Below are 16,830 nucleotides of genomic sequence, written 5' to 3'. Positions count from 1 at the left end.
AAGAGCTGGCAGCTGTTGCCACAGTAGTAGACTACACAGTCAGAGACATACTGCTGCCTTGAAAAGTACAATCCATCATTGTGAACAAGATATGTCACATTACATTTATTTGTCAAGTAACTTCATCATGCAGCAAATTATTAAGTTTAATAGGGGCTATTTTCACCGTTAGGCTACAATTGAAATAGCCTAGCTAGCTAGCTTTCATGGGTTTAGAAGTCAAGTAGATGGGTGATTTGGTCACTTCCCTGGCACATGTGGTTGACAATAGATAAGAGATGAAATGGACAGTCAGTGTATACATTAGGATATGCCAGCTAAATATTAGATGTGTATAAGCTATAGCCTCCCTAACGATCGTTACCTTTCTGCCTGCCAACATTAATTTATCTGTAAGTAATTTGTCTCAAAACAGCCCGGCCGATACTGGATTTCTGGGGCTGATGCTGTAATAAAATTCCCATATCAATATATCGGCCGATATTCAAAACAAATTTTTTGCAAGGATCCCTTTTTGTTTAAAAAATATATATATATGTAGTACATTATAACACCACAAGCTGTTTTGCCTTTTTCTTCTTTGAGCTTAAAATAACTTGCGCCGTTAACAAGTTGACTCATGTTTAGCTAACGCTAACGTTGTTGTTGTTGCGCTACTACTGTTCACGTGATGGCTAGGGATGGGTACCGAATTCGGTACTTTTGAGGTACCGAACCGAAACACGTCGGTACTACCGAGTATCGAATCAAGTGAGAAATCGAAAAAAAAATTAAAAAATTATTTTTTTTTTACTTTTTTTTTTTTTTACTTTTTTCTTTTCATGTCAACGTTCACACGCACAATATATGCTTACCTAGGATTTGACTTGATTCAACAACAAAGCAGTCGGAGCAATGACAAGCCGAAAACTGTCGAAATTGTAGTTATTTGAAGTTTGGATTTTCTTTTTTACGACTGAGGTAGGTAAATTAAATTTCTTGAGACTAAAGTACCGAAAAAAGGTACCGTTGGGTACCGGTATCGATTCACAGGTACCGGTTCAAATGTGAAAGGTACCCATCCCTAGTGATGGCATGTATCGGATCGGAAAATACTTCCCGTTTTTCCGATATCCGATCCTGTGAATTTGGCCAGTATGGGACCGATATGGAGTATCGAAGCCATCCCTAATATCTATGCCCCCCCCCGGTGAGCTAGTGTGACATAGTTGGTATCTTTGGATTCCTCAAGATCTCCAGTTTCATATGATAGCTTAAAACAAGCACGAATGCACAATAGCTGTGACCGCGGCGCGTAGACGCATGCATCCATGTGTGCATTCACACACACACACACACTTGACCTCCATGTCACATTTCTGTCTCCTAGGATGGAAACTGTGACCGGGTGGGGACACTTTTGTGGAAAAACCAACCAACCATCAGAGTGAGTTATAGAGCTGCTGGTCGCATATACAAATGAGCCCACTCCAGGCGCACATGCCAGGAGTGTTTCTTTTCTCACAGTCACTCAATCTTGACAACGATAATGTGCTGAGCTATTCACCTTATGTGTCTAGGCAACGAGGACACTGCCAGCTGGCCCATTTTGTCTTTAAACTTCCGATGAGCTTGTGACATTAGCCCATACATTTCCAAGGAAAACACTTTGCCCCTTGTTTTATTTCTTTATAGATATCTTCATTATAAGGATAATGAGCTAGATAAATCATTGTGCTTAAAGATGCATTATTTATTCGGTTTGGGAATATCCGCACTGGTGGCCATATTGTCAAACTAAATGAATGTGTGCTAAACTAGTTTTTGGATGTGAGATTATGTGCAACATAAATCAACATTATCTTTTGGTGAAGTGCCCCTTTAAGAGGTCTATAGATGGTAGTAGCTGTTGCTGAGCATGGGAATGGTTATTGAATGGTTTAAGACCTATTCACAGGCTACACCAGTGTTACCCAATAAAATAGATAGCTATTATAAGACATATTATTAAGAAATACCTTGACATAAGCGTTAAGAAATGTATTTAGCCTACACGTTCTTCATTATCGATGTCCAGTCACATTCCTTGACTAATGGCCCACCACCCATGTTACATTACAGACCTTGACCCTTCACCTCGGGCTTAGGGCAGAAGCATAATTGAACATGCGAGGCTAGCTTCTATACCTGGTAAGCAAATCAAATGAAAAATACTAGGTTTCACTAACTCCTTAGCACATTTGACCTTTTTAAAATGCACTAGGAATAAAGTTTTAAATCTTGGCTCATCTTATCTAATCCAGATAGTGAACAGATTGTTGTGTCAATAGAGGGAACACATAAACATATCCCCAACGGACGCAACACACCTCATACACAACGACATGCTACAACAACATCTGAAAGCATGGCAAGGGCCAAGCAAAACGCCCACTAAAGGTCCAATCCTGAATCCAAATGTAAGCTAATTTAAGCCCACCACTGAAAACCAAAATATGGTATTGGTAGGGTATTTTTTTTATCAAATTCAATCAAATTGAATGACTGAGCTCTTGATATACTATCACACGAAAGCCAAACACCTGAAAACATTTTACAGCTGTAAAGGATGTTTGTTTAGGCAACATTTGTTTGTAAAACATTAAGAGTAAAACAGACCTGTATTTTGAGTTATGATGTGGGTTAAGAAAATTCCAATAAACATATTTCTATCACGGTGTAGATGACGTTAAGACCCCCACCTCTGGAACCACAAGTGCCCCTATTGGCCTAGGAAGGAACAGACCTGTATTTTGAGTTATGATGTGGGTTAAGAAAATTCCAATAAACATATTTCTATCACAGTGTAGATGTTAAGACCCCCGCCTCTGGAACCACAAGCGCCGCTGTTGGTCTAGGCTTGAATCCAGGACCTTCTCTCCTGTGTCTCCCTCTCAGCCTTCTCACAGCCTAGTGAGCCTACCGTCTCAATAAAGAAAAGAATACTAAGAGAGGTGGACTATCTCTTAATATAGGCTACATATAGCCTAGCCAAAATGTATATGGTCACAACAATCATGGATACAATACTATAGTATGTATCTAGCTTCACTAGACCTTCAATTTCACAAATTCCATCTCCACATGGCTTAACATGCAAAGGGTTTTTATTTGTAGAACAACATATTGCTATCAACTGCCTGTTGTGTTGTAGCTACTGTTTGCTCCTTTTCAACAGCCATTCTTGGAGCAGGTTGGTACACATAGCTATACATGGGGGTTGAGTGCCTTTACTCAGGGGAACTTCAGCAATCATTCAATTACCAGGCATCCTTCATGACCAGCCTGTCATCATCTAACTTACTTGACCAAGATTATTTACTGCTTAACCCACACTGCAATACATAATACTGTTTTGGTCTTAAGTAGGTGGGAGTCAGGGTTAGCATCATAGTCATAAGCTCTTCCGTGTGTTTTTCAGATTGACAACCGATCCATTCAAGAACACATCGAGCTGCAGATGGTGTCAACATAACATTCTTTAGAACAGTGCAGTGCAACAGGGCTAGAGCACCAATTCTATAAATTTCATATATCCCAAAAGATTCACCATGTTTAATAGAAAAGAAAGGAGAACTGAAAAACAATTTAATTCATACATGGACCTACAATCTAGAATATACCGTAAGTATGTCTATTATTTTAGGATAACTAAGCTGGGCCTGGGTCCTTCCTTTTTATGCCACTTAGGCATAGTTACTGAAGGCCTACTTCCTGATCTTACCGACAGTGACCAGGAATTGGTCAATGCTCCATTCCTAGTTTGTAAGCAACACCAAGCAGCTTCCCAACATCCTCATCTCAAATCATTATCTTCTTTATGTTTAAAAATTAATCAATTATTTGCGCAGGGGAAAATGACTGCTGAGCTTGCCACGTGTTGTAGTCAAATGATCAGTGTCAGGGTCGACTGAGGTGAGCGAGTGATTAATGATGCCATGTTGCTTAGAGCAATAAGGGGAGGAAGACTGCATCATTACTTACACACATTTGAAAAGCAACAGTGTGCTAAATGTACTTGATGCAATTAGGCAAGCACCTACTTTAAAAAATATGTCAACACCCCAGCACCTGTCAAGAAACAGCCTTGGATCTCACACAAACGGCCATGGCAAATTTCCTAAACACAAAAACGAACAATATCTTTATGGCTTTGGTGGGCAAAAAGTTTACTACCTTTTCAGAAGTATTCTGTTGGTATTCCGTTGCTAGGGAAACAGCTTTGGCCCTTGTTTATTTCCTGTCAGCAACTGTATTAACAAACACTGTGACAGGAAATACAAATGGGGCCTATTTAGAATGTTTATGTTGTCATGGTAGAAAAAGTCTATAGCCTTGGCTTATTTCCCATGACAAATGGATCGGGCGTCTCTGGCACAGCAGTATATTGTTCAACAAACATCCAAGCTGTGCTTTACCTGCTGTTATTGATCATGTATGGTTCATAACCCTGAGTGGATTTAAAATATAAAAACTGCTGGAGAGTTTACTTGAGAAGAGTATTAAATTAATTTGCCCTTGGTCTCTCAAATCTCAAGAAGCAGACTGCAGCTGAAGTCTTAGATTAGGCTGCTGCTCTCTGTTCTCAGTGCTTGTAGTTCATGTCCAGTCAGTCACAGTGACCCATTTGAACGCCTGCAGTCTTTCAATTCCAAAGAATCAACTCCCTACCGTGTAAATTGGAGAAGCTGTGAATACAACCAAGCCAACCGCTGCCAGACAGAATAGATTAACCACAAACAAGCATTGTCCAGAGGTTTGCACTATTTCCTCATGTGAAAAAATTAGGAGGACTATGGAGGTGAGTGGCAGGTCCTTTGCAGTGATCTAGGGATTCTAGGCTAGGTGAAGGGCTATGTTCCAAGTACCATTGATCATTTATCCCATATGAAGTCATCCAATGTTTTTGACATATGCGTTACACTTTAAATATAAGTCTTATTTTCTTCCAATATATTAAGCTATACATGCTGTTAAACATTTGCTAGATGGCACCCATTAGCTCAACAAGATATCAATACTCCAAAAAAGTATCAGTCAAGCTTCTAACATTATGTTGCGTTTTCTCAAAAGCTATGCATTATTGATTGTGTATCAACACAGTTCAAATGGTATTATAGTTTATGATACTCTATGTAAGTTAGAGCACCAAGTTAACTAGACTACAAAGAGAAGTACCAATTCGGATTATTTCTAAATAACAAGCATGCACCAGCACTTGTCATTGAGCATGGAAGCAAGCATCACCAGCCAACATCATGTCTGATCAATTGAAACATTCAGCAAACCTAATAGCCGGCTTTGTTCAAGTGGTTGAAAGATTCTCTAGAGCGGTTTCAGCTTGACAGCTCCCTTTAACACTTTGAGTGCCACAGACGTGTTATCTGGTTATTTCATGCCCCCCACTGAGTGCCCACGACGACAAATATCGTTTTATTTGTTTATTAGCGATCTGATTTCATATTTCATCAACCGAGTCTCCCGTTGGTACAGCAGCTCCTCCAGGAGCTCAGAATGGAAAAAAGCGTCCCTATCGTCTATCCCTGTGTAACTGCAGGTCAGTCGCTTAGACTGACCTGGGATCTGTAGATATGTAGAGGCGGAGCCAGCTGGTTCCGTGTGCTGGCAAGAAGTCTGATCAACATGGAAGTCATCGCGGGACGGGAATCAGCCTGGAATATATATTCACAGCAGCCAACTCAATCAATAAGCGTGATCGATATTTGGAATGGCGATCAGGAATTGGAATGATCTTTTTGGAGAACATCCGATCTGAGGTAAGGAATCTATTTTACCAGTCTTGGGATAATCAGAGTTGTATTTGCTGAGATCTCAGCGTTTGCCCTATGTGTGTGCGATCGCTGATGAGGAAATAAGATAATCGATTTTTCAGCTTGCGTCTCTAGCGTGCATACGTACACATATACTATCGATAATCTAGCATTTATTTGAAAACTATTCATAAATAGGCTGAAAAATTACAACGTATGTGTATTCTAAAATATTCCAGTAAATGTCTTTTATCATGGAATCTTTATATTTTCCTTGAAAACGAGGGCTTTTCAAAATGCTATAAAACGAAAATGAACCGATAAAAAAACAATCCGCTTCGACAATGTTGACTGGAAAACGAGTCATTGATAAGCGACGGGCAGATTAGACACATAGCCATCATTTAAAACATAGATTAGGCGTTTTTAACGCTAACATTGAAGTGGATGGTGGGCATTCAACCGGTAAATCAAGGTTAAGCAAGGGCTCTGAAAGTGTTAAGGATGTAGTCTAAAATCATAGTTTGTCATCAGCTGGTGTGCTAATGGTCAGAGCCTCACACAGCCTACATAATCCCCTTGTCCTGGAGCGATCTGATGCCTTGAGCCTCCAGACAAACTTCCTTTCCAGAGTTTCTTGATTGAGACTTGGATATGGTAAATACCTTTTCAAACTTTTATAACTGAAAATGTCCAATATTTGCAAATACAGCCTAATCAGAACAGTCACAGCCTAACGATATAGAAAACTCTATTCTAATGTATACAGTATATGGACCTATATCAGTGTATGAAATGACCTCTTCAATACCAAGGTTTGGCTTTCAGTGGTAGAGGGCCCATTTGTTTACATGTTACACTTGTAAACCAGCGAACCAACGTGACAAGAAGAACTTGCAAACCAATGTGGTTAGAACCAACATGGAGGTCAAGCACCTTGTTGTGTAGACTTGTTGTGGTCTAGAATCAGCCATCAGACTTTCCCGTTATGGTCTGACGGGGGAGGACAACCTTATCATAGATTAGATACTCTTCAGGCATCCACTACTAATGCACAGTACCAGAGGACGACCCACTACAATGCACGTGGACACATTTATATATTTTTACACAAATCAGGTAGTTGAGGAAATTTTTCTACTTGCCATCATCACCCATATTGGAACCAAATGAGCGACTAGATTTGAGTTCTAGTATCATAATGCGATGAACGAGACAGACATCACAGAGAGGCTATAGCAACATGAACTCGTTAGCTAGCTAACTCACTCTAACTTTAGTAACAAAGCATTCGACATATTGAGTTTAAGTGGCACCCAATGCAGCTACTGAAAAGCATTAAGGTGTAACGTTAGTTATAATGTGTGCACAGTCCAAAACAATTTTGCGTTAACCTTATAGAAAACAAATCCATTACAAATAACAGCTAACTAGCTAACGTGTAGCTTGTGAAACTGTAGTGTCTAACGTTAATGTAACCAACCTTGTCTAAATTGAAGTAACGATGCCGTTTGCTAACAAGTTTGTTTGTGCAAGAAAGTGTGTTTCTTGAAACAAGTGGCATTAAGTTACCGTCCTCATAACACTATCTAGTTTACTCCTGTGTGAAAATAGACAACAAGTTAGCTCCTAGCTAAAGTTCCAGCAGCAGCCGTTAGCTAGCGTGACGGTACTTAGCACGGTGTGGGGAGCTAACTGCTAACCTAACTAGCTCCTCCAACATGAGCTAAAGAGACAATGAGCTCCGGGCTGCAGACGGTACAGTGGTGGTGGAGCAGCTAGCCAGCTCGCCCTGCACGCACTGCTAACGTTAGCTGCTTAGCTAGCTAGAGCACAAACAACACTAAAGGGAAATAATGATTCAAAACAACTTACTGACTTAACTAGCTACTCCAATTCTTGTCCCGATCTGTCCATGCTGATGATGCACATCCCATACATACGAATAAGGAACAAAGCAATGCACTTGAATTAGAATAAAATCTCAAACTAAACTGTCAGAGGCACTAAGAGCAACGCACTGACTCCCCAAGACATCCGACGCGACGGCAGAGCTGAGGGGAGGCCAGCAGCTTCACTGGACTCCTGCCATCACACTACTTCCAGATACCGTGGTTCCTCCATGTCGAAAACATCCACTCCAGTTGACATTTTCTGTTCGGTTTCAAACCCCTACGTAGGTTAATTATTCTCTTCCGACCCCGTTGTGTTTTAATCCAAGAGTGAATAGCTTTCCATCAAGGTTAATTCCTTCGTTGTTGGCTGTGTATGTGAACGTACGCGGCGGTGGTTCTTCGCGTCCCCCAACACTGGAGACTGTGATACAATGTAACCAACAAGCGGTGCGAGCGGGGAGGAAACCCAGGAGACAGGCTCCACTCTCGGATTGAACTGTCCTCACACTCGGGAGTGTTCGTGTGAAAATATGGAACTGGATTAGATACACTACACGGACTGCGTTAGACTGGGCAAGCCTCTTTGAAATACAACGCATGAGTCACAATGAAGGAAACGGGTTACAATAACAATAGTTTGATAAATTGTATTTTATATATTGCCATACTGATTTAAGACGTATCCCCTAGAGCAGTGGGGTCACAAAAATACATCATGTTTATAATCTCTGGTATCAATGTTTTTCTCGTGTGACATAATGAGTATCTGCCATCTAAAGCCCTCCTCCATTGATTAATCGAGTGAAATAGCCTGAAAAAAGGAACTATTAATCATTGTTGGTGACCAAATGCACAATTATGTATATGCTTGACCATTTTGGGGGTCGGGAGAAGAATTCTTCTGTTTTTAGGGGTCACACAGAGAGAGAAAAAAGGTTGAGAACCACTACTGCCCCAGGGCTATATATTCTCACCAGGGTCCTCAAAACTGTACTGTATATATAAAGTGAATTATACATTTCCCATGTGGGTGCATATCAGGACAGAAATATCTCACAAACTGTGTCAGCTATTGTGGTGCCTGTGATACAATTATGACATGTGTAAACAAGTTTGGGTAGTTTTTCAGGATTTCAAGAACAAATGCTTACATAGCATATCAGATTGCCAACAGTTAAAAGAGCAATTGTAAAAAAAAATCAATACTGCGGTCAAAAGATGATCGTCAATATTCAGACCAACTGAAGATTGTATGCACCTTTTGTATTAATTTCACTGAATATGCTACCAATTCCTAAAAGGAAAAGCTGTATAGGAAGAATAGCAGGATTCCATTTCTCGTAAAGCATCACACAGATAACCTTTTATACCCACTTCAAACACTGTAGAAGCTTAAGTCACTGTGTGTGTCTCTCTCTCTCTCTGCTGGTTTCCCCGGCAACAAGAATATGATAATGTTGCCTTTGACATGACAGAAGGAATCATCTCACTAACAAACAGAGACAACAGGCATGGAGAGGGGGCTGGGGGATAGAGAGGTAAGGGGGGGGGGGGGGGGGGGGGGCTGAATTAATGGGCTCATTTTCACACAGAGCAAAAGCAGCAGCCAGTCGGTGTCCTCCATATTCTTCCACTGCTTCCATGCGTTCCTGCTGGCAGGCTCACTGACTCATGTCTTCCCCCGGTGCAGCATCCAGCCTCCTTTGGAAAAGCTACATAACAACCAGTGGGCAGAGGGGACAGGATGGGACCAATGTCCCCAATGATGATAACTTTCCTTCTGGTGTGACGCTTCTTCTTCCCCCAAGTGATCTGACCGAGCAGCACGCCAGGTCAAACCTGAAATGAACAAGCTGTAAACAAACAGGGGCGATTTGTTCCATCACTGTTGTATAGAGTATACAAAATGGGTGGATGGTGATACGTTCGGCTCTGTGTGCACTGCATTCGAGTTGTCCTGTTGTCACTCTACCATCTGTCTGTTATCCTGTGAAATTTGTTAAATTGTTAGGTGTCCCTGAGCCATTGTCACCAAGACAAATTCATTGTATCTGGCGAATAAAGGATTTCTGATTCAGAATATGATGGTTAATGCTACTTCTTCATCAGCCTGATGGCTGTGAAAAATAACACGAGTGAAAAAAGCCAGTTTCAGTATGGTTTTTCTCCAACCATTTCCCTTTAGTTATGCCACGCCAAATTGCACCAATTATCTGCCTATCTATCATATGATCACATATAAGTGGTCAGGAAAATGACAAAAACATCCTGTAAGCCTGTGGAGGTAAAAAAAACATCAGTGCATTTGTTTTCTATCATGTTGCAATATGCTAATGGTTAATCCACCATAATGATGTACTTTATCCGTTACACTTCATGCTCCAAAGAAAGCAGAAGCCTGGAGGTGTCCATGTTACAGATTCAAGAGGCTGCAAGCTTGACGAATCATCAGTGTTCAGAGATTCAACCCACATGACAGATGGGGCTTTGCAGAGAAATTAGAGTAGGTCATCAGGACAGACATCTTTGCAGCTGGATGTGGGATCAAAACTGATAAAGTTGAAAAGGAGAACCAATTGGGAAGCGCCAGGGAACATGCCGTGGTGTGAGGTAATGAGTAACTAATAGATTTGAATTTTCATCATTTCATTGGATGAGTTTAAAAAAAAATCACTTTTTATGTTGGTTTATGCTGCTCCTGTGGTGTTCCCTTTGGAATACTGACGACATTATAACTGTACCATTTAAAGTATCCTTCACTGTTTGCGTATTGTTAGTTACCAACTGATTGATTGAGGTCAAAAGGTTACAAGATAAATCGACCACTTATCAATAGATCTTTGGAAAAGCCATTTGTAATAGGAAATCCATTTGATATTGAATGTATGCATATCTACACAGCTTTACACAACATAAAAGCCATCACACATGAAGTAGCCATGTTTGTGAAGTCTGTACGGTCTCCGTCTTGCGTCTCCTGATCTTTGCACCATATGGATATTCTCCGACCTAAACATTCAATGGTTGAGATGATTTAGAGATCAGATGTTCTCATTTAATGCAGCCCAGAACTCAAGGACAAACGGGTCGCTTTACAGATGTGCTCCTCATGAAGACAACACATCAGATATCTTACCCACTTGCCTTGAGGGATGCAGTCGTTCACAATGTCCCATGTGCTTCACTTCCTCAGAAGGGGCCCACCTCGGACCTCCTGACTAACCAAAGCTGATGAGCCATGAGACACACTGGATGCTGGGTAGATGAACGAAAGCAGACAGGGCAGGATTCTGCTCTACTTAACTCAAGACCCGGTGCTTACATCATGGAGTCCACAGCATGCCTGATACACAGCCAATCACACATGATGAGGAAAGTATGCATTCCATACAAACAAACCTCCCAGGACTGGCTGGATAAGACAGAACAGGAGCTGACAGGATGTGCGCAGTTAAACCAAGTGCTGAAGACACATTACTCACCTATAACTGTACAATGATGAGGCATCTGTGAGGTCCCGAGACCAATTTCTGTCTGATTCCAATGCATTTCATGCTAGTGACAAACTGTATAAAATTAGCCTACCCCTGCAAGCTCCTTTTCTAAATATTTGCTTGCTTTCTTCTTTTATTACACGCACCACTGGACAGGAGCCTAGTCTTTGTACAGAGAGGCAGTTGTTTTATGACACAGTGAGATGGATGGGTCACAAGCCTTTCCTGTGTTGTATTGTTCCCCAACCCGCCGCCACCTCCTCCTCCTCCAAGTGTTCCATTGCCTAATTCCACATCTCAGCCTGGAGCGGCTGGGGGGATGGGGATTTCACCCCACCCCTTCACTTCAAATCGATCTTCCAGCAAGCATACAAATGTCCTGCTACTCCCAGAAATCAACACTGGGCTAGCAGGTGGAGCATGGTGAATTCCAGGCTCGGAGTTGATTGCATTTCATTTTGGTGGGGAAAACTCAATTGGGCATTTTTTCTAATCCAAATGAGGAATAAAGACATGGCCTTTTTTTCTCTCTCCGAATGACCCTGCAAAGTCAGATTTATATGAATGAAATTCGAGTTGGATGTATGACTATGTGTTGCTACTTTCTCAGAAGATTAGCTGTCCCTGCCCCCCCTTATTGCATAGCCCCAGGTACTCTGATGTGTCCTTTCCTATTCACTGGCATGATTAACTGAGGGACGACCTGTGTCACACTAGCTAGCAGAAGCTGCCTCAGGCAGGGGGGAGGGGGGGTGTAGCAAGGGAAAACCGCTGAAGGGAAGTCGGTGTGATTTAGAAACAGGAAGAGATACTGCTTGCGTTCCATCTGTGAGTTCATTATAGTGAGCAGCATGGCACAGGATGGGGCCATTTTCACATTCAGATAGATCACACACAGCCTGTTTGTTCTTAGACATAATAATCTCGCCATCAAAAACCAGTGGTGAATGATTGTATGCCGTGTTTATTTAAATGTTCTTAGAGAAAATTGTTTGATTGTTGGGGATAATAACACAATACCCTGTATTTTTGTGAACTTGGGTTTAAGTTCTCATCCAGCAAATCTAGGAGGAAGAAAACAGGCCACCCACAGGGTAAGGAGCTGTCATCAGTGATTCACTGGGGCTGAATTCTTGAGTAGCCCTTCTGGAAAACACCTTTTTGGGGAGGGGGGGGGGCTCTTATTCACTCTGGGTGGCTGAGATGACTGTGAGGATTGGTGCAATTAGGTGGTCTCATGCTGAATATAATGGAGAAGAGGGTTGTGGCTAATCTGCAACTCAAGCAAGAGTAAATCTAGGTTAATCACTGGTGAATTACAATGCTAGGCATGGATACATAGAAACACTGTGTGTGGGTGTGTGTGCGCAGGTGATTCATGCAACGTCTTTCAAACTGTGGCAAAATACACCCTCAGACCAAAAAAAATAAATAGATTAGTGAAAGAACCACTCAAAATATTTACCGTAGAAGGAAAAAAACATACTGCAACACAGGAGCAGTTAAAACATTGCAGCATATAATTATATTGCACCGGAGAATATCAATCAAAACCACAAAAGTCACAGCAGCAGTGGACCTATAGAAAAGCAGTTTGACAGCTAGTGTGCGTTTGTAAGCTAGTGATGCAAAAAGCATTCAAAATAAGAGATAATAATAACTGACATCAGGTTAGGCGGCTGGGTGGCGCAGCGGACTAAGCGCTTGTCACCAACGCGAGAGACACTGGTATCGAATACGGCTGTCAGTGTTGCCTCCGGCTTGGCCGGCCGTCATACTGGCTCAATTGGCAGAGTCAGCGGGAGGGAAGCCGGTGGGTGGTAATCTGGTCGTTGTAAACAGCGACTCCTACAGGTCGGTCAGGGCGCCTGCACAGCGAGGGAGGGAGATGGTGAGGGTAGTGTGACCTCCCACACGTTACACCTCACCAATGAGAGTCCGCGCTGGCAGGTGAAAAGATGCTGCTGGCTGTCTCCTATGTCTCGGAGGAAGCATCTGATAGACTTCAGGCTCCCTAGACCGACCAGTGGGGGGCACATGCGAGCAACGACCAGGAAGGGGAGGGGGGAATTGGCATAACGACTAAATTGGGATGGGAGAAAAACACAGAAAAACAGGAGGGAAAAAAAAGTGGAGAAAAAAAAATAACTGACATCAGGTTGTCTAGCCCAGGGTCTCCAAACCTTTTTTCAAGAGCTACTCTTGAAAAATAAAAATGGATGAAAGCTACTTGTTATTATTTTTTCTTAATAGTAGTAATAATAATACTAATAATAATAGTAAAATTTCAATTTTGAGTGCGCAAAATAGACACATTACAACCAGTCAAACTGATTTATTCGTACCTTGTGGTTTGTGATGGACATTTTCAGAGAATGCCTGGAGAGCTATGGTAGCACGTTAGCCACTGGTTGGAGACAACTGATCTATCCTATTTATCTTTCACTTCTATGCAGACTGGTTTATAGACTGGATTTGGTAGGATTTTTATTTTGTATTCTTATATTTTCTTTCTATTACCCTGTCTATACCTCCCCTCCCCTGTGCTGCTATGGTTCCAGAATATAAAGATTCATCTTATCTGATCTTATTCTTGCTTATTTCACAATGTGCTAAATACACTGCTGTAAAGCATCTGAAAGCTCTACCCCCGACAACTTTTGTTGCTTGAATAATGAGGTGGGATGTAATCACTCTTGCAGCCAATTAGCCCTTGAGTCATAAATGGCAATCACATTCTTGCCTCTACTGCCTCATTAAACCTGAAAGGTGAATTAAAAGAGAAGCAAGATATGTCTAGGTATGGGGAAACATCCAGCCGTCTGTAACAAATTTGTGTTCAGTTGTTGAAAAGTCATAACATTCCCTAGTTGAATTCATACTTAATTTACATGTTCTGAGTCTCCCTCTCATTTATATAACAATCCCAGTTAGCACTGGGCAATCAAAATCAGTACAGAGAAATTATGGTAACTTTACAGTGTTTTATTGCAGAAAATACATAATGATTAAGAACAAAAAATGGTGCAAAAATGTAGACACGTAGCAAGAGGAATGTATGCATATGGTAAACCTTTATTTAACAGTTGTGAGACAGCCATGTCCAGTTGTGTTGAAGCTGTTGGCTGTAACTAGTGATACAACAATGGTTGCATGATCTGATGAAGAGCGCCTTTTTTTTCTTATATATATATATATATATATATATATATATATATATATATATATATATATATATATATATATATATATATTTGTTTTTAGATGCCAGAATCTTCTGGAGCTGTGGGCAATTGACCATAATTCACACTGCGGTAATCTTGACACCTAGGGTGTGAAGGGATTCCCAACCTGAGCATGACATAAGAGCAAAATGGCCACTACGTGAATTATGGTCAATGACACGCTCTATCCCCATCTCCCACCATTGCAGCATCTTCTCCTGAAGTCATTCTGCAGCTGATGGAACCAGTCCCTTCTTGGCACCCTGGTGGTACTGACTCTCCAGCTTCCCTGTGAGACAGGAGGCAAACGGGAAGAGGGAGGGGAAGAGAGAGAGAGAGGGGGTGAATCAAAACACCATCAAAGGGACAGGGTGACCTTTCTGAGGGCTCAAGGCCTGCTGATTAGAGGTGGCCCCAGTAGACAGGCGAGAGAGAGACAGAGAGAAGAGAGAGAAGCGAGAGAGAGAGAGAGAGAGAGGAGGGGCTGATGAGGGAAAAGGCCAGAGAGGTTGTTTATTCCGCTGCTAGAAGAGATTAGACCACAACTCTTATTGTTGGAACATTGAGACATGTCTTTTTAATCTGGTTATACAGATGTATTGGCTGCAATGCTGAGAAGAACCATGGATAGAAGGACGACCTCCTTTGATATTGCTCAAAACAAAAGCCACAAGGAATAAATACAGAGTGTAAGTTATTTTTTGGAAAATAAACTACTAGCATGTAAACACTCTCGGGCAGAAGGGAATGCATGGAATGTGTTGCTTAGTCTGCAAATGATTATACATTACATCTATTTATAGGGAGGATCAAAACAAGAAGACTTGGTAAAAACTCAAAAGGTAAAAATATAAAATAATAAAAACATCCTATCTAGATAAAAAAAATACATCTCGATTATATATGACATAATATCTCAATTACAACTCCTAAAAACAAATGACAAAGAAATGATCACCATAGCAGCATATTCCATTCAAATAAAAGTGTGTTCTGCAAGAATACATTCCATGCACACAGTGTTACCTAATGAAAATTACAAGAACCAAGGGTTCTAGAAGTGTCTGCATATTTAGCTCAGCAGTGTGGTTGTGTATTAGCACTTGCAAGCACTGAATGGTTGATTGTGACACTAGAGTAGGAACCATTAGCAACCCATACATTACCGGTAGTATCTCTATTGTTGTAAAATTGCTTTCAATATCCAAGGCTTCCATGCCCTCTAATTTTCAGACCATAAATAAGCCTGTTTAGAGGCTCATTGCTATTTATTCAAACTTGTGACTATGCTAATCAAAATACCCCCCTCTCTATTCAACAAAAGCAACAACCAAAAGTACATTCACGAGAACTTCCCCTTCCTCAGATCTACTTGCTATAGCATTAGCATTTCAATTTCTCCCAACAAGGCTCATTCACACACACTACAGTCTGCTCCCTTGAGAAAAACCCATAATGGGTGAGATAATCTACATGGACCCAGTCGTTAACTGCTAAACACATAATAATCTAGCACCTCTGAGCCCAAAACAAGCCTCTCACTTGTCAAACCATTGGCATTAGGTAGCTGTTCCAGCAGGAGTGTGGTAGGGAAGAAAACAATACAAGTGTGACAGGCAGGGGTGGCAGTTGTCACTTGTGCTTTCTTTCCATGTCGTCACGTTATGGCTAAACTCTGTGGGTAGTAGCACTGTAAACAAGGTGTTAAGGAGAAGTACTGTTTGCTCACTATCTCCAAACCTGTCTGAAAGGCTGTCAGTGTCGGTCTGTTATGCCTGGAGCCAGTGGTGCATGGCAATAGGACTGTGCCTTTCTTTGGGGGGTTGGGGTATTTTGGTTGACTGTAGCCAAATAGAAATGCAAGATAACACAAATGACAAATTCTCTGTAAGAAAAATACAGTATTTTCTTAATTATTTTATTTTTCACCTTTACCAGATCTACAATACAAACAAAGAGATTCCAAAGGTTCAAATGATTTCCAGTTGAACACAAATTAAGTGATCTATATACATGGACTTTATAACTAATCGTCTTATTGATCTATTCCACCAGTGTTTTGTTCAGGGGAAATAAAATATTTTAGAGCTCCAAACTATGCCATAAAATAGCGAGATGGCAGTTTACCTCCTGAAAGTGTAATCAGAAGTGGTGTTTAGCTAGAGTGGCAGCGTTCGGCTTCTGTGAAGCCTGCTCATGCCAGGTACGACTAGTTCAGTTCCCTTTCTCTCTCTCTCTCTCTCCATCTCTCCGTTAATGGGTCTGGAGCTGCTGAGCTGTCGCATTTCAGAGTGGGTGCTGAAGAGCGGAGGGAGATGGAGGAAACACAAGGAAACGGGGGAGGGTGGGGTTCATGTGGGGGTGGAGAAAACAGGGAGGCAGCAAAAATGAGAGGCAGAGAGATGGAAGGAGGGGGGAGATTGAGAGA

General features: G+C 41.4%; 2 protein-coding genes across 3 annotated transcripts in view; both read right to left on the bottom strand.

Moving 5' to 3' along the window:
* znf609b (zinc finger protein 609b) overlaps positions 1–8,084 on the bottom strand; it is a 282,574-nt gene extending 274,490 nt beyond the window's left edge. The window contains exon 1 of one of the 2 annotated variants that reach the window (XM_084337717.1): positions 7,665–8,084. The gene's annotated coding sequence lies outside the window, so the exon portion shown is untranslated. The remainder of the gene's footprint in view (positions 1–7,664) is intronic. The other variant, XM_084337718.1, reaches the window with a different exon arrangement.
* Positions 8,085–14,450: 6,366 nt separating this feature from the next.
* trip4 (thyroid hormone receptor interactor 4) overlaps positions 14,451–16,830 on the bottom strand; it is a 246,266-nt gene continuing 243,886 nt past the window's right edge. Inside the window, exon 13 of the mRNA XM_084337556.1 lies at positions 14,451–14,691. Within this exon, the coding sequence (XP_084193682.1) occupies positions 14,627–14,691 (65 nt within the window). The 3' untranslated portion in view covers positions 14,451–14,626. The remainder of the gene's footprint in view (positions 14,692–16,830) is intronic.

Source organism: Notolepis coatsorum (genome assembly GCF_963971535.1).
Source record: "Notolepis coatsorum genome assembly, chromosome: 20".
Lineage (NCBI taxonomy): Eukaryota > Metazoa > Chordata > Actinopteri > Aulopiformes > Paralepididae > Notolepis > Notolepis coatsorum.
This window is presented reverse-complemented; position numbering and strand designations above follow the sequence as displayed.